The sequence below is a fragment of the Synchiropus splendidus genome, chromosome 1, assembly GCF_027744825.2.
Source record: "Synchiropus splendidus isolate RoL2022-P1 chromosome 1, RoL_Sspl_1.0, whole genome shotgun sequence".
NCBI classification, from domain to species: domain Eukaryota; kingdom Metazoa; phylum Chordata; class Actinopteri; order Syngnathiformes; family Callionymidae; genus Synchiropus; species Synchiropus splendidus.
In genome coordinates, this window is record NC_071334.1 from 52,037,281 (window position 1) to 52,061,301 (window position 24,021).

General features: G+C 42.3%; 1 protein-coding gene across 1 annotated transcript in view; it reads right to left on the minus strand.

Annotated features, from left to right (window-relative positions):
• Positions 1-300: 300 nt before the first annotated feature.
• Positions 301-24,021, minus strand: part of LOC128752934 (FERM, ARHGEF and pleckstrin domain-containing protein 1-like) — a 36,947-nt gene continuing 13,226 nt past the window's right edge. The window contains exons 3-28 of the mRNA XM_053854745.1: positions 21,614-21,718; positions 21,203-21,245; positions 21,042-21,120; positions 19,725-19,822; positions 18,024-18,138; positions 16,716-16,863; positions 15,783-15,878; positions 14,869-15,032; positions 14,176-14,244; positions 13,796-13,862; positions 13,535-13,700; positions 7,443-7,636; positions 6,801-6,890; positions 5,998-6,131; positions 5,788-5,869; positions 4,821-4,882; positions 4,580-4,755; positions 3,851-3,981; positions 3,706-3,774; positions 3,546-3,635; positions 3,364-3,446; positions 2,753-2,877; positions 2,114-2,274; positions 1,853-1,960; positions 1,621-1,772; positions 301-923 (exon numbers count right to left, since the gene is read on the minus strand). Coding sequence (XP_053710720.1) covers positions 848-923; positions 1,621-1,772; positions 1,853-1,960; positions 2,114-2,274; positions 2,753-2,877; positions 3,364-3,446; positions 3,546-3,635; positions 3,706-3,774; positions 3,851-3,981; positions 4,580-4,755; positions 4,821-4,882; positions 5,788-5,869; positions 5,998-6,131; positions 6,801-6,890; positions 7,443-7,636; positions 13,535-13,700; positions 13,796-13,862; positions 14,176-14,244; positions 14,869-15,032; positions 15,783-15,878; positions 16,716-16,863; positions 18,024-18,138; positions 19,725-19,822; positions 21,042-21,120; positions 21,203-21,245; positions 21,614-21,718 — 2,883 coding nt within the window. The 3' untranslated portion in view covers positions 301-847. The remainder of the gene's footprint in view (positions 924-1,620; positions 1,773-1,852; positions 1,961-2,113; positions 2,275-2,752; positions 2,878-3,363; positions 3,447-3,545; positions 3,636-3,705; positions 3,775-3,850; positions 3,982-4,579; positions 4,756-4,820; positions 4,883-5,787; positions 5,870-5,997; positions 6,132-6,800; positions 6,891-7,442; positions 7,637-13,534; positions 13,701-13,795; positions 13,863-14,175; positions 14,245-14,868; positions 15,033-15,782; positions 15,879-16,715; positions 16,864-18,023; positions 18,139-19,724; positions 19,823-21,041; positions 21,121-21,202; positions 21,246-21,613; positions 21,719-24,021) is intronic.

The following is a 24,021-nucleotide window of genomic DNA, read 5'->3' on the forward strand; positions in this document are numbered from 1 at the left end:
CATTAGTTCTATTTCTTATAATTTAGTCATTGATTTTCAACCAACCGAGAGAAAATATTTGTAATTCTCAGAGCCAAAGGCAACACAATGTGGGTCACTAGCCACTGACACATGGTTTCAAGTGAATGCATGTTCAACCAGTCAAAGTAACATAAAAAGTAAAAACCATACAAATGGTTGTTTAAATCCAAAGATTTTAGAGTAGAGAGCGCCATCTGGTGGCATAATATGAACACGATTGCAGCTGACACATTTCCATTCTCTTCAAGACAAACACAATATATATTTAATATGAACACTTTTATTTAAAATAGCGAATCCATAGATAACAAGCCATTCATTAAACAGAACTGAAATAGTAAGAGAGAAAATGAACGGTAAAGTGGAAGTGTTTTTCACAGTGTATCAAGGTACAAAAAGACGCCACAAAAATTGTAAACGTGGCGACACGATTCATTGATCACCATTCATAGAGACTCTCTTTAAAAAGGGGGATGTGTCACATGCACATAATTTCTGTATAAACTTGCTTTTCAAGTAGTTATTTTGTTAATCTCATGCAAATGTTGCGTCTGGATCTTCTTCACTGTAAAAATGTCTGTCTGTGCAGGTGAGATCAGTGGCACAGGTGAAGGATAGAAGAGAGGTAAAATACTGTCAAGATAGATGTGAAGACGAAAGACGTTACGTTTGTTTTTAGCAAAAGCTGTGATACAGCAAGGAATGCTGAGAGTGAAATGTCTGTTTCTATGTGTTTCGGTGGCTGGTGTGACCATTTTCTCGGGCTCATTTTCCGTCCATCAGAGCTCCACAAGCTCAGAGTCCTGATTCAGGATGAACTGCACTGCTAGTAGAGGTCCTTCCGGGTGCCTGGCAGGGAGCGACTGGTGGAGCATGTGGCACTGCGGATCACCTCCATCCACCTGAAGACGATAGAAACGGTAGAAAAGCAATGAGAAAGAGAAAACAGTAAATGTGCAAAATTGGAACTTGTGCATCATAACAAGTTTTCAGTGTTGTACACTCAGTTAGGCTGTTGGCAAACAATGGAAAATATGACTAACTAACTATAATAAGGCAGGGGTGGGCAATCTGGTGGTGCAGGTTTTTCTTCCAACGGATCTAACACACAGCATTACACAACCAACGAGACAATCAGACTGACAATCAGCTGACCACACCCCTAAGACACCTGATGAAAAGGTGTCTTCATGATCAGTGGGAACAAAAACCTGCACCCACTGCTGCCCTTTTGGGAACTAAATCACAACCCAATATAATCAATGTATAGACAGTCCAGCAGTTTCGAGGCCTGAACTGTGTGTCGAGTCACACTAGGTTGAGTTAGTGCTTCTCAGCCTCAGGCTACAGCCATGATCGAAGGGCCTGTTAAGGAATCCAGTGACTAGACCACCAGAGTCTCCACCGCCAAGCACCTGGCCCATGCAAATCCTGCTGCTCTTCCAGGCTGTTCCTGACTGTCCTCGTGCATGTGGGCCAAATCCCCAGACCAGACTCCAGGTTTAGGGCCTGGGTGACCGTGTGTAACAAGCATGTGCTGTCTGTTTCAAGAGAACATACTTTGTTCAGTTCTCCGCCTACGCTTGCCCATGATGTTACCTCTCGAATGTGTACTCGCTCTCCGATCTGAAGTAGTAGACATGGGACTTGAAGTGGAGTTTGAAGACATAGTCTTTGTGGATGTTCTCAGACTCAGACGGAACAGTGACAGAGTATCCAAGCAGGGGGAGGCTGGCCAAAGGGTAGTCATCCTGAAATAGCCCCAATAACACAGTCAACAACTCACACCACTGTAAAAAAAAAAAGGAAGGTGTGGATGGTTCCAACAGACCTGGTGCGTCTTGTAGAAAAAGAGGCTGAAGTTGGTGAACACCACCCAGAGCTTCTGCCAGCCGTTACTGTTCTTAAATTTCCGTAGCAGGTTCCCGGACAGCTGATTCTGCAGACACAGCGCTGCAGTCACTGATCTTCCAGTCATAGTTGATACGGTCATATATATATATATATATATATATATATATATATATATATATATATATATATATATATATATATATATATATATATCTCCCCTTGTGTCATCGACTTTTACCTCCACGGCCACGCTGAAGTCCACCATTGACACGCTGGTGTTGCGATGCCAGCAAACATGGACAGTGGTGTTACCACGGTGACCTTGGCGCTCCAAGGAGGATCGCGATCCTCTGAACTCTTCTTCTGACTCTTGCTCTGCTCCACCATCATCAGCAAGCTCTGAAGCACAGGGTGATAACAACTCTCTCAGAATTCGTCATTCAAAACCAGTCTTTTTAGCAAAACATGGAAAAAATGGACGCCCAGCTTTTCTCAGCAGGACGCCCTAAATATCCGACCATCAGTGCCTGTATATAACGCCCTACTAGTAGTGTCATCACACTGGTTTCCTTGAAAAGAGTGTTTCTGCCCAATAATTCCGTCGAATATGATCGAAATTCTACAATTCTTCTTTGTAGCCAGTCACCACTCTCGCGACATGGATGTCTCCACTGACACAGTGAGAGACAGATTACTGTCTCTGAATGACTACCAAGGCAGGCAGAAAGAAACTAGCAGAAAAAACATCAGAGTTGGCTGATGCTTCAGGACTGGCATATAGTTTGTGTCAGTATTGAGCCATAAAAGAGGCACAGACATTATCCAAGCACTCGCACGACGGTTGTCTTGAATGGGAGGAAGCTGGTCACAGACCCACCTGAAGACTTGCTGTTGTCAGTGAGTGCAGGGGAGAGCAGGTCAGTGGGAGGACTGCTACTCTGTTCAGCAAGGTCAACAGCCATCCTGATGTCCTCCAGCCACTTCTCCATCTCTGCAGCACAGCTACACAGTCCAACAACAGGTTACATTTTGACTTCATATTGATACCAATGACAAATATACCAACACAATAGAAACCTCTCTTCGGGAATCATCGAAGAGTGATGAAATTTAAATACGCAACTAATAGTCCCGCGACAAAATGTCCACCTATGATGCGCACACAGGCCAACTGCAGATCTAAATCAAGGCCCTTGTTTAGCCACACCTGCCTTTGAAGAGAATAAGATTGTTTTTTGGGGTCATCCAGCAACTGTCCATAAATTAATAAATAAGGAAAGAATGGGAAGTTGACAAGGGCAGACATTAACTCCAGACCACGGACAAGTCTTTCATGAGTCTTTCATCTTCACCCCTGTGTAATGCATAGGGCAAAGAAGCCTCAAAAATGATTGAGAAAAGCAGCTCACAGAGTCCTTTTTCTGAAGATTAAATAAGCGGCAGACAAGACGACTGTCAAAAAATAAACTGAAATAAAAAATGTTGCACCTGGCTGCCACCACCAATGACTGTCGCTGGCCATACAGGGTGAAGGAATGAGGGACGCCCCACTCCTCCTCACTCTCTCTGATCTGCACACAGAAACACACCATACGTCGTACTGGCTCAACATTAAAGGCGCGATACTTCAAGAGAAGGATTCTTAAAGTGAAACATGAGGATCAGCGCACCGTCATGCCGTAAAGCGGGAGCTGGCCATGGACTTTGAACTGGTTGGCTTGCGTCATGCCTCGGCTGGTGTACACCAAGGAGTCGCTGAACTGTCAAGACAAATTGAAATTGCTTGCTTCCAGTGCCAAAGTCAAAAGTTTTCAAATCATTCTCTGTCACCAGAAAGAACATCCTCTGCTGAAGGCCCTTTCCTGAGAGCTTGCTGAGACACCCGAGCCGAATGAACTCCTGCATAGAACATAAACATTAGCTGCACGACAACAGAAGAGGACGATGCTGAGTTCGCAGAAACGGGTGCGCTCACCCTGCCAGGGATCGTCAGGTTGTCGATGCCTGTGAGGTCTTTCCTGAGCTCCAAAAGCTTCTGGAAGTTCTCCATCTTCATCATGGTTCCCTGCAGCTGCAGCACCATCTCGGAGACGTCAGCCAGCGCCGCTGCAGTCAAAAGGTGAGACGTGTGTGTTTTGCAATAGCCGCACATGTAGCTGTGATTCATATTCACATAGTTGGATACTAAAATAAAATGAAAACAATAAAAAATAAACCCCATCCTCTTTCCCTCAGCTGGGATTCCATTATTCAACACAAAACCTGATTGAAAAAATGAATTAAAAAAATAAATAAATGAAACAAATATCAAGAAAAAACATGGAAGGAAAGATTGTTTCTGACAATAACACATCAGCAGTGGCTGACATGACAGGTCTGCTGGTTGCCATCTCGCAAGCACTCATCACATATGCACCCCACACCAAAGCCACACCCAAAGTCTCTTGAGATCAGTGTGTACTTCAGCGCAAATTTTAGATACTTTGTTTTTATTTTGCAAAAAAACTGAACAGGGAACTCAGTGACGAGAACTAGCACCGAAGACCCCACCGCTCTGACACTGTACAGCCTTCACACTTCAGTGAGAAGTTGTGTGAAGGGCTGGGCTACACAGACCCACCTAAAAGAGTTCAGGTGCTACTGACACAGTATTGACTCAGACAAACTTGTGACTGAGGTAGGCTAGAATTTGACCTTGGATTACCTCTGCAGTCTCTGAAGTCATCATGGGTGGGCGGGTAGTGTTTGCAGAGCCTCTCCAAGAGAAGCTTGTAGTGCAGCAGGCGGTGCAGCGGTCGCAAAAGGAACATGTTGAAGGGAAGGTAACACGCTCTCTGCTGCTCCAAATCTCGACACACAGCCTCCACTTTCCGACTAGACCTGTAGAACGACAAGACGGGTTTCAGGCAGGTGACGGTTGACTCGTTTTCACGCGATCCACTTACCGACAGGCACGTTCTAGCTCCACCAGACACTCAGAATGTTTCTGCAGGTGAACGGTTAACTGCTGCAGATGCAGAAGAACACAGTGTGTCACATGCACTTTGAAATGACAGAGAAAAAAAACACTGGGACATTTTTTCTTTAAACCTAGTGTTTCTTTTTCAATTGAAAGACTCCTCTTTCAGTGCCGTTTCATGAGCCATAAATTTCTGCCTCATTTTCTGAGCCTTTGTAAACCATATATTTACTTCCATTCAATCCATTGCAGACAAAATACATCAGCAATGAGTGTGTGTATGTTTGGCCTGAATAAATGTATGGGCTAGTGTGCAGACTGTGCAGCAGTGTTGCTACAGTTACTTTGAAAAAGTACTCTGAATACTGATTACTCAGAAAGAAATGTAGTTCTTTTATTGGTGACTTGACTTTAAAAGTAACAAGTTAGATGACAAGATACTTTTCCAGCGACATTTTGCAGCCGACAACAGCAACTGAAACTTACACAAGGTAACCTGAGAACAAACCTGAAACCTGGAGGGTCCAGTGTGATTTTTATCTTTATATCTAAGCTTAAAAACAAACCATCTTAAAGAGCAAATCTGAGGATGAAAAAAAAACGTGTCATCGCTCAATGAAAGCCACTTAATTTAACATTTTAAATAAATTCAAATGTGAATGCAAAGTGTCATTTTCAGACATTCATGAAGACAGAGCCTTCTCTTCTCATTCTGGTATCTCTGTAGTGGGCAGCAGAGCAATTCATTTTCTTTTTACATTCAAGAGAAGATCTGGCTAAATTTAGGATGAGTCGATTTCCTTCTATATATTAATATAGGACTCCGCACTTTCTTTAAACAGTACCACAGGTAACATCACCGTCAGAGCTGCTATGAGGTGAACCTTTTTGTAATTTTTCGATAATGTCACATGAGAATGAGAATTAAAATCACGCAGAGAAAAAACAAATACCCGTAGGCCCTCGATGTTCTTCCGTAGAATGTCACCAATGCGCTGAAAGTCGCCCTTGATGTGAGCGTTGGACCGTCCCTCCCTGAAGCGCACAAGGCATGTCAATACGTGGATTTGTAGGTGCAACAACAGTAGCAGCCAGCAGGTGTCAGGCAAGATCCACATCCTCACAAAGACCAACAAGACAAGATGGCACAGAGGGATACTGACCACTGCGCCAGTCTCTGCTCCACCTCCTTCACCAGCCCCTGGTGAAACTTGAAGACTGGGTCATAGTTGGCCGAGATGATGTTCCTGACTGACTCTGGGAAGGTTTCCTCTTTTCCTGCTGAGCAGGGGAAGGACTGAGAGGCAAATGCAAAGGTTCATTAATGACAGCATGAAGTACACAAGACCCAGCCAAACAGGGAGAGCATGTTTACATCAACTCCACAGAACCTAAGAACATGGGACACACTGCTCAGTTCTAGAGCGGGTGAAGAATGCAATCTAGTGTCCAAGATCTGCTGTTAAATGTGTAAAGGTGTGAAAAGTTTAGAACAGATACACAATAAAGGATAAAACTGTTGCTTATCTTGCATAAATATATAAAAGAAGATTAAAAAAAAGACTCTTAGCTTGTAGGAAGAGAAAGAATAATTATATAATTATTTGGTTTCTTTTTTCAAGGTCAGCTGAGTAAAACAGCTGCCCAAGAGGATCTGAAAGTGTTATTGTGGCAACAGCTACTAAGTTCATCTCTGTTTTGTTATTTGACTTGGATGTTTATTTATTTGTTTATTTAGTCTTTTTGTACAAATAGATGTTTCCGGCTTACTTTTCAAAGTTGTTAAATCAGACGTTATGGCGTGTCAGGAGGGCAATGGATTGGGGCGGGGTTTCAGACTGGGGGTGGGGCTTTGTTTCAAAATCCTCGTTAAAAGCCTGGTCGACTGACCTGTACTACGACCCATGGACAGCTGTTGAAACAGCACTCTTATTCAAGAGGGAACACAAGACTTCAGCTTCCTTACCTCAGTAATAACTTGGAGGTCTTTCAGGTAGGTCCGCTCTGTCGTCAGCAGTTCCTTGGCAATGAAATAGGCCTTGTCCGTGGGAAATTTCTGGACACGCACAGAGAACAATTTCGCAGAAACATTTAAAACCACACTCAGACAAATTATTACTAAGGTTGGCAGCTTTAGCGCACAGAATCTTCAGAACGTACAAGTACAGCATCTTAAAACCTACATGATGCGTCTAAGAAAGTTCTGGATTGAATTAAATGATCACTCCGGATTGTTTTTATTACATTTATATGTGTTGCCAAAGGCACAGCCGAAGATGTGGACTTAATTTGACACGTTCCATTTAAAACATTGTTTATATGTTTATATTTTATTATGTGGATTATTATTATTATATTTATTATGTGGATAAAAACACCATCATTTTAAAATGTGAAATCAAAAAAAGTTTGCTACCATATTTATGGTAGGAGCTTTAAGAAATATGATTATTGTAAATCCAGGGAGACTTTATATCAAGAAGATACCGCTTGGATGCTAACACAACCAGCATGGCCTCCACTGCTGAATGAGAGTGATGTGGTCCAGGTGTTGTACCTAGTGCATCCAAATATGAATGGAGAGCACAAAGGCATTAAGTAAGCCAACCTTTCTCCTGGCCTCCTCTTCATCATCATGTCGAATGTATGCATCAGCTAGCAGGGGGCTGGTGAGGGGCGATAGCTGCTGTCCCTCAGGAACTGAACCCAGGACACCCATGTCATCCTGCTCATTCACAGTGTGTGTTCCATTAACTGCCACATGGGGACTATCCAGGGAGGAGCCGTGTGACCCGGGGCTTCCTGAAGGGGGAGAAGGAAAGAGAAAAACATGGATAGGGGGTAGGGATGGAACAAAGGAAATGTACTGCCAACATGCCACTAGCTGGAGGGTTTCATTGCTATTTAGATTTAAAATAACTGATTCATTGGCACTAAGTCTTGAGATGGGACAAAAAAACAAACAACACAATTGTGGGTGATGAACTCCTTTTGCAAAAACAGGTCATCTGAGTGAATTGTAAGGGTTCAGTGGTATCACTGCAAAACAAAGTAGTTGGCTGTAATTTACAGCTGTGCCGGAGGACAATGTGGTCAAACTTAAACTCACAGTCAATTCAGCTATATCTGACGTTCGTACAGCGTATATGATTGTACAATTTGTATGAAATGAAACACCCTGTCCATTGCATTTTCACCAGGAACCAGACTTGACTTTCTATAAAAATGGGTCTGGACAGGCATCTGGTATTGAATATTGCTAATGTGGTCAAGTTTATCTCTTTGGACAGAACATTCTATTTAAAGAGACAAAGTTCTTTGCAGTAAAATTCAATAATCCACTCATGAATTTTCTACATTTCACAATAAGGCACCAAATGTGTAACACTGCTTTTTAATTATGTGGTAGATAATGTGAGCACTTTTGTCCGAGGCATTTAACAATTGAAATGCTTCTATTAAGAGCAATTTTGATTTCACATTATAGTCATCACTCACACTACTTTACACGGCTGACCATCAGGAACCCACCACACACTGCCAGCAACTCTATATGTTTGCATTTCAATAAAAATGTATGCAACTAGGTCAAACAGTATTTTTATACCGCAAGTTGGCAAAAGCATTTCAAATGCAAAATTTTAAATTGTGGTTAAATTAATATGCGTGATTATTTGCAGCCCATTTAGCAAGGGTTTGAATGTTAACACTTCATGTCGCCATTTCATTTTGACATTCGAACCACTTGTTTTTATGTATCTTGCTTCTTGGCTAGGGACCTTGATTGAGAGTGTCCCGTGTCTAGGGGCATTTCTGTAGCCCTGTTTTTCAGATATCTTTCAGATATTTTGCCTGGAAAAGTCACAGCGTGGCAGTTTTAAAAGTGCAGTTCCCTTACAATTCACATGCCATATGACCCTTCGTGAAGCAGCGACGGAGTCAGAGATCACAGTGGTCCCCGTCTCCAGACCAAAGCTACTGTCTACGGAAGCTAACTCTACTACGGAGGAGCGACTTCATACTTGCCCATGTGCCCCGAGAGTCCCCAGATTACTGTTGGATTTACGCGCCAAACTGGATCATGGGTAAATAGTGTAGACCTGCGACGAGTGAACCTTCCACCACAGCAGGGACACATACCTTCTGAACAATGTTGACGAACAAGACTAACACTCTAAGGCCAAACTACCACAGGACAGCATAAATGAAAATGGTAGGGAGATGAAGTGTTTTTGTGTGTGTAGATGTGTGTGCGTCTGAGGGACACGGGGGGAGGAGGGGAACAGTCTACACTACAGTAAATTCCGGAGTCATTTGGGGATTTTTTTTTTGGACATGCAAAGTTATATTTTATTAACACTAGTGCAGAGAGTTAGTTACAGTATTGAGAAGGTAAAGACAAGAAAGAACCCACAGAAATAGAAAAAAAGTTGCCAAGAAAATGAAGACAGGTAGGTGCACAAAAATACAAACAGAGGGAGTCAGTGAAGCATTAGTGAAAAAAAGGAGTAGACTCTTTTACAAACGTGTGGTGAAGAACAGAGAAGCAGCTGTCATAAACAACAATTAAATGTTGCCAGTGTAACACCACTAGAGATACAAGGACAGTCTATGTAAAAACTCATGAGTGCATCTGATTGGCTGTATGTGTTCCATGGGACTACTGGCCAGAGCTGCGGCGGACAAAGCAAACTGGACTCAAGTCTTCTTTATCCATCCTCGGACGATGCTCTAACTTTCTTGCCTGACTTTACTTTTGCTTGTGGTACTTTTTACACACCTTCACGACTTGCGAATTTTGACTTCACTTGTGCTGACTTGTCTCTTGGGGAATGACCACAAGAATTGAGTCCACCTCATTTTGTCCAGCTTTGAAACACATGAAGCACAAATGGTCTTTAAACAAGGTCAAAACTGAACAAACTCAACAAAACATGTCTGAAGATCTCTTATCTCAGAGCAAGGACAAAGGAAGAGTTCCCAGACTGAATTTCTACCCCTTTGTGAGCCTTACAACAGAAGAACAGATCAGGTGATCAAAACAGCAGATGAGGAGCAGGGAGTGCCTTGTTGACATGCATTTGGAAAAAGAAAATGGCAAACAAGCAGTGAAACTTCTGGAGCGCACACACATGCTGAAAAAAAGATGACAGACAGTCAAACGTCAGTGCCATTACAAATACATTTCCATTCAGTCCTTAAGTCCGGGAACTGAAGAGCATCCATTCAAAAGCCAGCAAATGACATTGACATGAGAAGCCAAGAGGGAAAAAGCTGCTGATAAAAAGTCAGATATAAATAGTGGGACAAGTCAGCAACTTGAGTTGAATAACTGGTCCATACTAAGTTATAGAAGGAATGACAGATCAATTGGGGGATTTATGTTGGAACCAAAGCCTAAAGGTCACATAAAACTGAAGGGATTGATAATATATTACATTTATAAACGCAAAGAAACAGAAAAGAGTAGTTCATCTCAAGACCTGCATTGACGAAAAACATGCTCAATTTTAAACACAGGATTTAATACGCGAGACTGTATGTTTGGAGTTTCAATTTCCCAGTCTGAGACCAAAAAAACAGTCTTACTTAACCAACTACACCTACTGCCCAAGAATACCATTCACGTCAGTCAGTTAAGATGTTGATCACTTTATAAATCATATTATTGTGAATGCATCTCCATCCTAAAATAAATTAGATATATACTATGTAAGAGCTGTAACGATTGTTTTACATAATTTGAGAGGAGGGAAATCGACTTGTGTCTTATCACATTGTAGTGTTGAATCAACCTGCGGGGGCCATCCATTTGTGAAGTTTTACCCAGTGGAAAATACATGTACCCTGTAACATCTCCTGGTAAACTGATTCATAGTTACACATTAAACCTGGGACATTAATCTTGAATTATCTTATCAGAGAAGCGTCAACAAAGATCAAAAGTGTCCGAATAATGCCATAGTACCCCACGCACGCACAAACACACACACACACACCTACCTACACGGACAAGTTATCTGCAGGCTATTATAAACAAGCCCAGGTGCCAACAGTGACAAACGACTGATCAAAATGTCAGACAGGAACCCAAACCCTTTCAAGTCTGTATGACAAGAAGCTCTGCATGTGCACATGTTAACATCTATCAAAAATACAAACAACAGTGCTCCTTATATTTAAGATTTCACCCTGGCTAATAGAAAACACCACACTACAAAAGGTTGATCTCACAAAGACTCAGAAGGCAAAATGGTCGGCAGTGACATCACTAGCACTAAACCTGCTAGACTATTCCGAACATCTACTCTATTTTGTACATTGAAATTCATCACAGCATTCACAGATCCATCTACAGTATCGTCTAGTTAGCACGTGAGCTACGGAGTTTCAGGCAGGCCAAGGATACTTCCATCTTCTTCTTGTTCCCAGATACTCAATCTCTTCATGTCCTCAGATACCTGTGCAACCTTTTGGTCACCAGCCCGAGGAACAGGGTTCAATGGCTTCTCCAATCCATGAATTACACGTGAACCAGATGAGCAACATTCAAAGAGCACCTGAGGGTCCACTGGGACAAAATCCACAGTGCTCCCCTTTGATCAAAGGTTCAATAACGGCAGCTCGAACCCCTCAGATGTCCGAGTCCGAAATTCCGAAAGCACCCGGCCTATCTGGTCCCACTCACAGGTGGGATGCCCCTGGTCCACTATTCTTTGCAGAGCCTGATTTGATCAAGCCTTTTAACTGGCAGATCAAGGAGTACAAATCTATTTCAATACAAGACAATAAAAGAGCATATTCTATTGCATAGGTGACGCTACTGTCAAAGGTTCTAATATCAACATTACACATGACGTAACAACTTCTCATCAGGTCCCTTTAGAATATACAATTCGGAGTCATGGCACATGGTGAGAGTGTGAAGGGCTGTTAAAAAGGTTCATCTTCAACTGCACATTCAATTAGAAATTGAAAATAAAAAAATGTGAACTGTCTACTTATCTACCGTGGATGAATACAATTACAAAAGTGGTCCTATGAGACAGCAATACAGTGTCCCATTTCAGCTACCCAGTTACAGTCCCAACTGTGCCTCACAGATTTAATGAGATCCGTCACTATCTGTGCACTTCTGCAGACTGGCATGCTTTCACATGCGAGGAAGCGCCAGCGACAATGATACTGTACTTTTCTCTATGATCAGTTTGTTGAGCCACGCGGGGGTCGGCCTACTGCCACAGCCTGTGCTTCATCCTGGACCTTTCCCATGTTTCTTTCCAATCGTTTTCAACAAAGGTAAACTCCCCACTTGCAAGTCCAGATCATATTCTGACAGCACAACACTCTCATCATGATTTCTGGGTTTCCAGATTCTAAAACTAAGTGACGCGAGTTTACACATGTACAAGCACTCCTCAGTGTACCAACAATAGCAATACCACAAATGCTCCCGCTGAAGTCTCTGATAGTTTTAGGTGCTAAAAACACAACCACCCATGTCTTCCTCATTGAAGAAGCGGTAGCAGCCTTCCTCCTGTTCTAACTCGCCGTCCTGGCCCTCTTCCAGCTCAAGGCTCCCAAATGAGAACTTGTGTGGAACAGGAGATAAATTTCCTCCATTCAAGCCGACCGAGTTGAAGGAACTGACGGCGGCAGGGTTGCCGTACATGAGAGGGTGGCTGTACGCGCTGCTGCCCGTGTCTGACTCCGTGTCGCTGGTATCAGTGCCACTGCTAGTGGAGCCGTCAATCATCTGCACGGACTGGATAAGATTGTTGTTTAGTGAGTGATGGTTCTCTGGCTTTGCGTGGCGACCAAACAGTCTCTGCACGGTGCTGGAGCGAGGTTGACCTGGAACCAAAAGGTGTCCAGCTTGATTGCCATTAGTTAGAATCATCCTTCGCTCCATTGGGGCTGAACTAGGCGTCTGGGTGCGCAGGACCGAGCGGTTGCTGTTGTGTTGGATGGGTGTGGAGGTCAGTTGGCTCAGAATAAAAGGGTCAGTGTCTGAGCGGTTACGGATGTTGTTGTACTGTTTGGCTAGATGTTGTGGCGTGCGACTTGAGATGATTGGTGAATAGCTACCACAGCGGTTTGTTGGGGTCGGAGTGTCCACGGGCAGAACACCAGGATGTTTATAAAAGTAACCCCGCCCGCCATCGTCACGGCGCAAGTACGTCTGCCCGTTGGCCACCTTGGTTTGACTCAGCGAGTTGGTGCGGTGGTGGAAGCCGCTGATCACTGGACTGGAGCACTGGCTGCGAGTTCCGTTTCCTAACGGACGTCCAGTGGCCACACCGCACCTCCCTTGGAAAACCTCATCCAAGATGGTGCTGTGCAAAGGCAAGCGGCTGTTGTAAGAGCTGGTGTTTGACAAAATTTCATCAATCACCTTGTGACTTCCATTGATTTTGGAGGGGGAATCTAAATTTTGGTTTCCCAAACTTGGCTTCAGGACACTGTCCTGGTGATTAGTGTGGTAAAAACCATTCGCAGACCCAAACAGGCTCCCCGGTTGCCCCCCAATGTGACCATTCTTTTTATAAGCAGCTAGTTCTTCGTCATTGCTGTCATTTGCGTGGCTGTTTGCCCTCCCTGTCCTGCTGGCCTTCGTAACATCACATTCGCTGTCTATGTCGCTGCAGTCTATGTACGGAATAGACGAGCTGCTGCCTTTATTTGCCCTGCAGGATGGACCTGGGTTGAGGAGCTGCTGGTCCGGCGCCGCTCCATTAAGTTTCGACTCCGAGCCTTGTGTGTCATGGAAACCGTTGAATGCCGCTGGTGATGGCTCCAGCAAAACTTCGGTTTGAGCAGGTCTGGCAGAGTCCAGCTGGTCACTCGCTTGGACACATACAGCGCTCTGCGGGTCACAAAGGGAGTTTTAGAAAATGACATGGGTTTTTAACATAGGTAGTTTTGTAAGAAAATTTATTTGGAGCAATCTTTTTTATTTACCTCTTTAGGCACTTTGGAAGAGGCATGAGGTGACACTCCGCAACTGGACAGAATCTTACTGTGCTTGCTAAAGAAAAAGGATTCAAAATGTGTTTATTTGCGGCTTTAAAACCAGATCTCTAATGCAAAACCATGAAATTATGAAACTGGAGATAAAGCTCAATAAATATTATTTTAAAAAGTGATGTATACAGTTAAAAAAAAATAAAGATGAAATACAAAAGTAAAGAAGGAAAAAAATGAGATAATTTGTATGAAAGACATATAGATATAGTTTGTGGGAGTTGAACTCTAATCCAAAAGTGTAGAGTCAAAGGAGACATGAAAGTATACATGAAAGTAGGTTCACCTAAAACAAGGGTAAAACAAGTCAAACATACCGTTCAAATGGCAGTTTCTTCAGCTCTGAGTCTTTGACGTGATCCATCATCTGCTTCTGAGTGCGGCCGCTGCAGAGGTCAATAACCATGGTTAGCCACCAGCTTCAATAACACCCATGCATCCGATCGATCTTGCACCCATCATCCTTCACTTATCCCCAGAATGGGCTGGAGCCAATCCCAGCAACTAGCAGCCTAAGGACACCCTGGATAAGACGCAAGCTCATCGCAGAACATATACAGGGAGATTTAACAGGTTAAAAACTTGTCAAATCCCACGCAGACAAGTGTTTGACATAGAACATTCCAAAAATCACTATGTTAGATTAGATAGCCTTTACTAGCCGCACAGTGGCATTTGCATGCTTGACAAGTCACATGTTCTAGCTTTTATTTGGTGGTTGAACATCTTATTAATAAACAGGGGGATAAATGTAATTCAACATGCTGGACTGTGAATGTTCACTGAGCAGAAACTGGGACACAGCCTGGAGTAAATCGGGCCTGAGCCCACCAGGCCTAAGTCTGCATCATGAAAGCCACTCCAGACACACAACCATTCATAAACACACCCACACAGAGGGACAAATTGTAGGCATCACTTAACCTTTGCATACTTTTGGACTATGGGAGGAAACCGGACACAACTCGCACAAGCACAGGACAACAATGTGGTGCCATCTGATCATGTACCTAAAGCGGAACGATGAGCCCCTTGTGAACAGAATGGGCTTGGGTTTAGGCTTGGGCTCCTCGAAGAGCCTGAAGAAGGCATGATACTCCACACAGATCTTCCAGAACACCTTGCAGCAGTCTCTGCTTGCCATTGAGAATTCCAGCGTATCGTGATGAGTGTTCTGTTGAGAGAGTTACAGTGGTGAACAGGAGATTTACTGACGGTTGACAGGAATTCAGTATCTTTTCCCTTTCTTGCCATCTTGTTAGAATTGAACTCTTCGATACTATTGCTGTTGTGTACACTCCTCATGATGCCTTTACATATCTTTAACACATTCTCACACATGGCACAGAGCAAAGCTTGCCGCATCTCAACAATGTCCTCACTTTTCATCCATTCACAGACAACCTGCAGTGAAATCTGGGCTGAACTATAACTCAGAAGACCCTTTTACAGCTGGCTCTGACCACCTTTAGATGTATATCCAACGGATCTGGTCCACTCTGAGATTATGTTGTTATATGAATAAATGTAGACACACTGCCAGAGGGTCTTTTACGTGTAACACAAATGATTCAAATGTTTCAAATTATTTGGTATTTAATCAGTCGCATCACTCTCAGTCAGAGAATCAGTAGTACGTTGACAAGCGTATGCGTTTACACACTTGACACGTCCGACGGCTTCTATATCAACAAAACTCTGACAACTGATAAACGCCTGATTAGAATAAACATAGAAGTCCAGTTGTCATGAGCCAAGTTGCGCTTTTCTAGGCACTGATATCTACTTGTATCACATACCTGTGTAACTTTTATTTCCACTTTACATGTAGATAGCTAAACACACGCCGCTGTCACCAAAATTAGCCTGTATTCCTGTCCACTGGTTATTAGTCAGATTGTGTGGAACACAGTGTGTGACTCACTGTGGGGTCTTCCCTCAGTTTGATCAGGAATCTTTTGCGTTTGAAGCTGAGCTTGCGGATCTTTGACCAGTTGAAGGCATTGATTTTTGTGTAGCCCTGAAAACAGAAGACACACTGTTAAATATATGCAGCAACCGCAGGTGGGCACATTCCTCCACTCTGCTGGCACTTCACATAGAACAGACAAAACACTCCCAGACGGCAGCCCAAGCATTTGTTGCAAACTGCAGATAAGACCTGGTCCGCCCCAAATTTCTCTTCCTCCACCTGAGTTTGATGGAAACGCAGCCGACTACATGAATGTACAGCTGAAAATTAAAAGCTGATGGAGCGCACCTAAACATCAGATCTTTGACCTTGCCTCCCCAAGCTTGATTTGTTTACATCTGGTATGAACCTGGGTCAGGATTAGTCTCATCTTCACTCAGGAGTTGAGATGTCTAGTCCTCCTTTGGATTGAGGGATCTAGTTTCAGTTTGTCTTCACTAAGAGGTCAAAGGTTTCAGAGAGATCATGGAACAATGGAAAAGCTTACAAATATGAATTATGTGAAAGTGTCCTACTACACTCCAAAGACAACTCTCCTACAAAATGGTGTGCTCAGAGAGAGCCTTTCTTCATCATCAACATAACCGCTCTCAACGGAGCTGTCATCTACTGTGCTGCCAGTTAAAAACAATAGACAACACCCAAAGGTTTTTTTCGGTCAATGAGACAACTTCTGATTACAATCCCGAAATAGTAATCATAAAAATAATCCTTTATTGAGCACCTATCAATATGTAAAGTGCTTCACAAACAAAAGCCGATTTTATTTACAAGAACACTCTAAGAATAGTGTAGATAAGACAAAAGACACTTACTCACCACTAAAGTTGGCATCTGAAACAACTGTTTAGTTTCAATGAAATTGTCCACCGTGTTTCTCCTCACCTGGAAGACCAGCACCCCCGTGTGTGCTACAGCCAGGCTGAGCTTGGTCCCCTCACGGTCCTTCGCTGGGTGGAGTCGCACACCATACATCTCCAGACGCCGGGCAATTTCCAGCAGTTGGAAGTCTGACTCTGCAGGAGTTTGTCTCCTGTGGAAGACAAAGACGATTTAATATCTCAGTCTAACATGACTGTTACAATAATCATTGAAGAGGGACACCAGGACATCCACTGACCCCCCACCCCTTGTGGGAGGGCTCAGCTTCCTGAGGCAACATTCATGAGATCGCAATCTGCATTGACAGGCGTTTTGTTTTCCAACAAATTTGAAAATGACTTCCTGTTTCCGTTATGAGCACTTTAACAAGCGGTTTCCTTCCTGCGTGGCAGAATGGAGAGAACCAGGCCAGAAATAAACGCCTGGTTGTTTTCAAGTGGGGAAAACATCTTCGACCTCTTCGTATTTCTGTGTGCTGCAGGTTTGAGCATTCTGTACATGTGTTTGTGTGTGTCACTGTGTCTCACTATGCTCGTGTTTGGTAGCAGGATTGTTATAAGTGATGTTTGCGTTTGAGTGTGCCTGTGTGTATGTGCGTGCACCGACTTGCATGCGTGTAGTCTCATGAGAATAAAGGGAGTGCCAAGTGGAATGTCAGCAGTTAGCCTCCTCACTGGAATACATATTAAATGTGTGTAGGCGTTAATGTGTGTGGGGTAAGTGATCAACTACTCTACAGGGGAGTGTCTCTACAAGAGAGTGTGTGTGTGTGTGTGTGTGTGTTGAGAGGTCTTACATGATTGCTAACTACCAAAAAAATGTCATCCCTTGGCATGTAGGACCTTAAAACTGATCTCAAGTCAGGTGAACGCTCTGTCATTGACCTTCAAGGTTAATTTGTACGTGGAAATCGCTGCACTCATTCTGAAATTTTAAGTAGCAGTGAGTTCTGTGTACACTCTATGTAGAGTATTATTCTGTATTTTGTTTGGAAATAGCACTTTGTGGTTAGTTTTGTAACTGTATGATAATCCTCCTTCACTTCCATTATCATCACAAAGAGGGAAATGGCAAAACAAGGTCACACCATATAGGTTGCCAGCTTGCATTTGTATTCAGAGACAATTAGGGTCACCCATTAACCTCTACCTTTACACCACACATTAGTGTATTTTGGGCAGAACAAAATGATTATGACATCAGAGGTCAGGAAGTAAGCATCTTTTAACATTCTTGTATGTACGAATAACAACCCGACAAAGGTCAACAGTGTCTGTACTTGCACTGAGATCACAACCACGGTAAACTCACACATGTTTGCGATGGCAGTCGATGATCTTGTCTCGAATTGCATCCTGGTCAGGAAGATACTTGTTGTGGAGGAGATGCTGCCAGCTCTGGGTCTCTTCAAAGTCTCCTATTTCCGCTGTAGATGCACAGGACAGACCTGATCAGACATCCATATTCCTTTTGGAGAAAACCTTCAGGATGTGAATGTTGATGGCGCTTCAAGAATGAAGTTTCTGGACTATAAAGAAGGTCTTGCTTAACTGGTGACCATGAGTTCATTTGTTTGTAAAAACAGATTTCTATAGCATATCACATTAAATACAGTTTTTTATAGCACATCAACACTCATCAACACTGTCTGCATTTCACACTCGATGAAGAATTAAAAAAACAAGGGTAGAGCTTCTTCATGCTGCAAGGAAATTTGGGAAAGAGAAAAATTCAAAGCAAAAAAAGTGGCATCATTGAGTGAGCTGGGACAAGGGTGTCAAGTTAGATAGCAAATCTGCAGCTCTAGAGAAAAGCATGACATTCGGACTTGTTTGGACTTGCTTGCCACTAAAATACTGACTGTGACAATACAGGTATGCCAGCAGGAACGGACACTTTGATAGTCACAGATATGAAATTTAGAGACCATTTCAGAACAGGTAGTAGACTGAGACAAAAAAGAACAATCTATGGTGGATTTCTTCATACATTTTTTTTTTGTTTTTTTTCACTAATTTCAAGGAATTTTGATGAGCATATTAAGTTTTTACAAAGGAGTTGTGCTTCCTCTCTCAGCTTGTACAAGCATGTACACATACCAAAAGGTATCTTAAATATTAAATATTTTCCATACTGAGCAAAGTTGACTACCTGATCCATCCAGGTTTTACCCATATTAACAACAGGCTGAACTAAAGAAATCCACAAATCCATACAGTCCATATTACTGACTTGGGATTTCCTTTGAAAAAGTCACCAATAACAGATTCACTATACAATAATGCCACCAAGCCTTATCCAAGGGACTCTCCAACATAAACCAACACATCAGTTCAAAAAGGTGGCAGGGACCAAAAGAAGGGAGTTTGGAACAAAGAGACCCAGATCATAAGGGAAGTCGTACTAGTAGTGAATTTAATTCACATGCTGGTCAACGATCTAAAGTCTGGCAACCGCAGATCAACATATCAATGTCTAGGCCAGCATTGAGTAAAACAAAGCCTTAACTGGAGTCTCAGTAGATACGAATACGGTCACTGAGTGTCTTATTTTAGGAGAGACAGAAAGTATGTTGGACGGATGACGTTGGAGGTACCAAGCAATCCCAGACAGGAAATGCCGAAAGCAGAAGAAGAATTAGAAGAAGCAGTGCCTTATATTAAACGTACACTAAACTATGATATTGAACCAAAGTCTCATCACATTCTCTTCCAGCGTCTGGAAAACACAGTGGGGTGGAGCAAAGCCGCTTCATTGCTTTGAGCTGCATGGCTGACTCGAAGGCATGTACTTCAAACAGTCCTGAACTTCCCAAACTTTTGGTAGCAAATCAAAATGATAACAGCAATGATTTGAAAATGTAGCATCTACTTTTCATGTCGAACCAAACTTCAACTTCAAGCTGTGCCCCTTTAAATGAGCTATTTCATAACATTGGCATCAACACAGACAAAATTGTCTCACATGCTGTGAATGAAATCAATGCCATGGAATGGTTAACTTTTAACTCACACTGAATGATGTGGGAGACCATCAGAGCGGCACTCGTGTCGTTGCAAATGAGACGTCCACAGGCAAGGTCCTGCTTAATCTGCAGGGCAAACAAATACCTAGACACAGGAAAGGTAGCAGAGAAAAGGGAAGGAATTGGTACAAAATGGGGGAATATTAGTTTCCATTCATCAGATCAACTGTCTCAAGTTAGTTAGGCTGAGAGAAAGGTATCTACGTTAAACAAGATTAAAAAAAATAGATTTAGGGGTCTGTGTCTATAACAGAAGAAAATCATAATATGAGGTGAATAACTTAAAACATATTTTATTTGTTCTAAGTTATTTACTGTGCCCAAGGCTCAGCAAAAGAAATCTTAATTTTTAAGATTCAGTTGCCGACCTAAATGTATATATTTAACTGTTCGTTATTCCACTTATTTCAAGCATGTTGAGATACAGCCATATCACAATCTAATAAACATGCAGATGTTGACGCTAAATAATGACTGTCATAGAAATGTTGACCGTTCTTATGAGTTATTCTGGATGTGATTTCTGTTTACACTCATTTTCAGTGTCACTTATTTAGAGGCTGTGAAAGGATATATTTTAGATAATCTCCTCTTAAAACCAGATTCTCTGCTGTTTACGCTTAGATTTAGTACATTATCCTTATTTTTGGCTGTCAAAAGTTACATTTTAAGCAATGTCAACGGCAAACCTGCTTTTTATTTGCTCATTTTCAAGTACATGAGCATTCTTTTTGGCTATGAGTGTCTAAATGCAACGCTTATATCAGAGATTTTGAAATGCAGCCGGATAAAATCCAATACTTGTTTTGTGGCTGATATCAGACCAATATCTGACATCAATACACTTTTTTAGGATTTCATTTGTTTCAGTGTCCTGTTTAATACTGGTGTATTTCATTGAAATACAGAACCTTTTGAATACAGTGACAACATGCTCCCTGGAACATAGGTCAGTGTTTAATTTTTCTCAAATTGAAATTCTGATCCGATTCTATATTTCTGAGTACGACCTGTATCACATTGACTTATGCAAATAGAATGCAGCTTCTGCCCAAGTACTGCAATCTCAATTGGAAAAAATGTGTCATGCAGTTTTTACTTTGAACATGTCAGAATGAAAGAAATGCACCGAAATTTTCAATTTTCAGTGCAAAAAAAAAAAGCTCTCAACTGAATTCGGGAACATCCAGGGTGACCGTTTTAGGTTCCGCTGAATGCACCACACACAAAAGCAAATCCATGTGACTTTCAATAGGGACAGCTTGTCCCCCACTGATGCGGTCTGAAGTGTGGAGAAGACTCACTGTGTCAGCTCCTCCATGAGCTGTGTGTGGTCAGGAGGGAAGAACTTCACCACAAAACGGAGGATGGTGTTCTTGGGCCCTGTGGGGACAGAATAAAGAAGGAAAAGGAAATTATGTAGAGCAAGACCTTTGACAATGGAAGGAGGATACGGTCCACTTACGTCGGATCTGTTTGAGTGTTGGTTTCAGAAGGTCCAGCCAAACCTGAGAAAGAAAGGCCGCAAATGGAGAATGAATAGCCTGTGACCCACTACAGGAGCCTAACTCAATGACTTTCAACTGGGACTCTTCCTAGACAGATCACTGCAATGCTAATCGTGTCCCCCAGTAGATAATACCACATGAAGGGTTCACTCTCATAGTAATATTAACAGCCATAGTTTACAGCAAAGTGACACACATTACATTACAAAACCAAATGAAAATTTGACTGACACTGGGTGGAAAAATGAGCCCAAAGACAATGTGAATTGGCACTTGTCATTCACTTAAGAGAGACAAACACAAAGATTACCTGAATAAAAAATTACAGAGCACATTTTTCAGGTCTCAAACAAAAACAAACTTCTTACTGTCATCTTGCGCTGGTCCTGGTACTCCAGTCCAAAATAATCTCCTTCCACAAGGTTGAGATGAACACAGACCAGGTCAAACAGCACTTTGCCGGGGGACCTTTGCTGCAAGAGAAAAGCAAGAGGTCAGTGGAAAAGATGAGCAATGCTCATTTTACATTACGTTGTAGCAGATGTCTGAGATGAGACAGTATAAAAATCAACTTTAAAACGCATAAATATCCCTTTGCTCCGCTTTCAAGTGGGTTCAAAGTTTGGATTCAGCCCGAGATGACTATATTCAGAAATATCCCCAAAGCACAGCAGAGACATGTCTGTGGTTGCCTGTGGGACGGTCCTATGCATTTAAGTGACAACTATGATTTAAAAAATTCTGGATTTCATTGACAGCAAGCATGTGTCTATTGCAGACAGACATGGTCTCCAACCCAAAATAAGTACTGGAACATTTTCCCCTTGCCACCCTGTCAGTCTATTTGAAGTGGCGTAGTCCAACAATTATACTTTCAACACAAGTGAGGTTCATCAGGCTCACAAATTTCAGACAGGCACACGCAAGCACAGACCAAGCAGCATAAGAAGAAACTGACAAGTGGCTCTGATAATTACTGCGCAAGTGCTTTGAACGTGCCCAGTTGCACTGAGGTGCAAAATAAAAGTGCCAGAGCAGACAACCCACAGCATGTTGAAAATAGCGGGACAAAAATGTGAAGTGTACAAGACAAGGGGCAATATAGGTTGGGATGATGCTCAAGAAAATTACACCTTGAGCATTTTGTTCAAGTGAGATATAATAACTGTCAATAGTTTGGTCACACTTTTAAATCCATTAATTTTCTTAATAAATGTTTTGTTTAATGTTACAATTAAAAGACAACAATAATAATAAAGCAAAATGGCACCCTTTCCTGAATGCCACAAATCCCTAGAAATCCCTGAAAAAAATCATGAATTCATGACATATTACTTTAGCGGAGGTCCACAATTCAAGCCTGAGGCAAAGACTACATTTTAGTCCTAGTGTGTGACTATTTGCTATCATTTAGATCAGAGACCTTCAACACGGCCTTCAAAACATGGCCTTCAAAGGGCCGTGGTGGTGCAGGATTTTGTTCCAACCCATCAGGCACACAAAAGGTTCAACTATGTGAGTTTGACTGGTTGGAGAAAAAACCAGACCACACCGGCCATTTGAAGCCCATGTTGAAGATCCCTGATTCACATAATGCTTTACAGTCACGAAAGCTCTACAATATTTCTTTCTTCTTTTTTATACCAACATTCGACTTACACTCGAGTTGAGAGCAGTTTGAAGTGATTTGTGTCTGATGGAATAATTTGGGTGAAGGTAAGGGATACATCATCTGGGGTGATTGGGGAAGTCTACACACTACTTACTGAGGAAAGTTGTCATATATCATCTACATTAGTGCCACAGTTTTTGTATTCTATTGATTGGTTCCACTTTTATACAAGTCAGGATGTGTGTGATTACTGATTTTTAAATTACAGCCCTACATGTAATTCGAGACAACTATATTTTGAGTGCAATGTGTAGAATCAAACAGCAGGTGGGAGTAGCCAACACACTCCGTGGCAGCAGCAGCAGCAGCTGCTGCAAAAAAAAACTTCAAAATGTTGGTGAATCCACTTTGTCACGCGAGAGGTTTATTGTATTTGGTGAAGTCAGGATTGTTCATTTTAAAACAAAGCCAGTCATATGACCCTGAGTAATAGAAATAAAGGGGAAATCTTTAAAGCGTTAGTAAAGCCAAAAGAATTCCTAGACAAGGCACACAAAAGCAAGACAGTTTTCACCAAAATCTGTCCATAACCTTTGGAGTTTTGTTGCTTCTTTGCTACCTAATTACCTATTAATCTTAGCTGCAAAGCATAGGCACAATACATCTGTTAGTGTACTGCTTCCTCTGAAGCATATCTTCTTTTATGTGTTGAAGAATACATTTGATACTAATTTTGAAAACAGCGATTCGCCACCAAGTGTAATAAGGAGGGACTGGATATATACAGCATATATATAAGGCAGAGAGGAATTAGAGCAGTGAAGGTGTAAGCCAAATCTGTCTCCATCTGGCTGCCATGTGTCCATCTGCGCCCTTCTGGTCAATTTGTCCCACAGTAAACATCAACGTTTACTGACATTGACACAACATTGACCGACCAATATTGAGCAAAAACAACTTCATCGAATAAATTCAAGTGGTGTCTGACTGAAGGTGACAGAAGATGAGGAAGGAACAGATGGAAGCCGTATAGACTGTCCGCAGATGTCAGTGTGGTGAAAACCAGTCAAGATTTGAGTCAGATCAGGAGTCTGTATAATCTTGGCTCAGGGAAGCGGAAGAGGATGAAGAAAGTGGATGAGAGAGACTTCTTGTCATCATAAA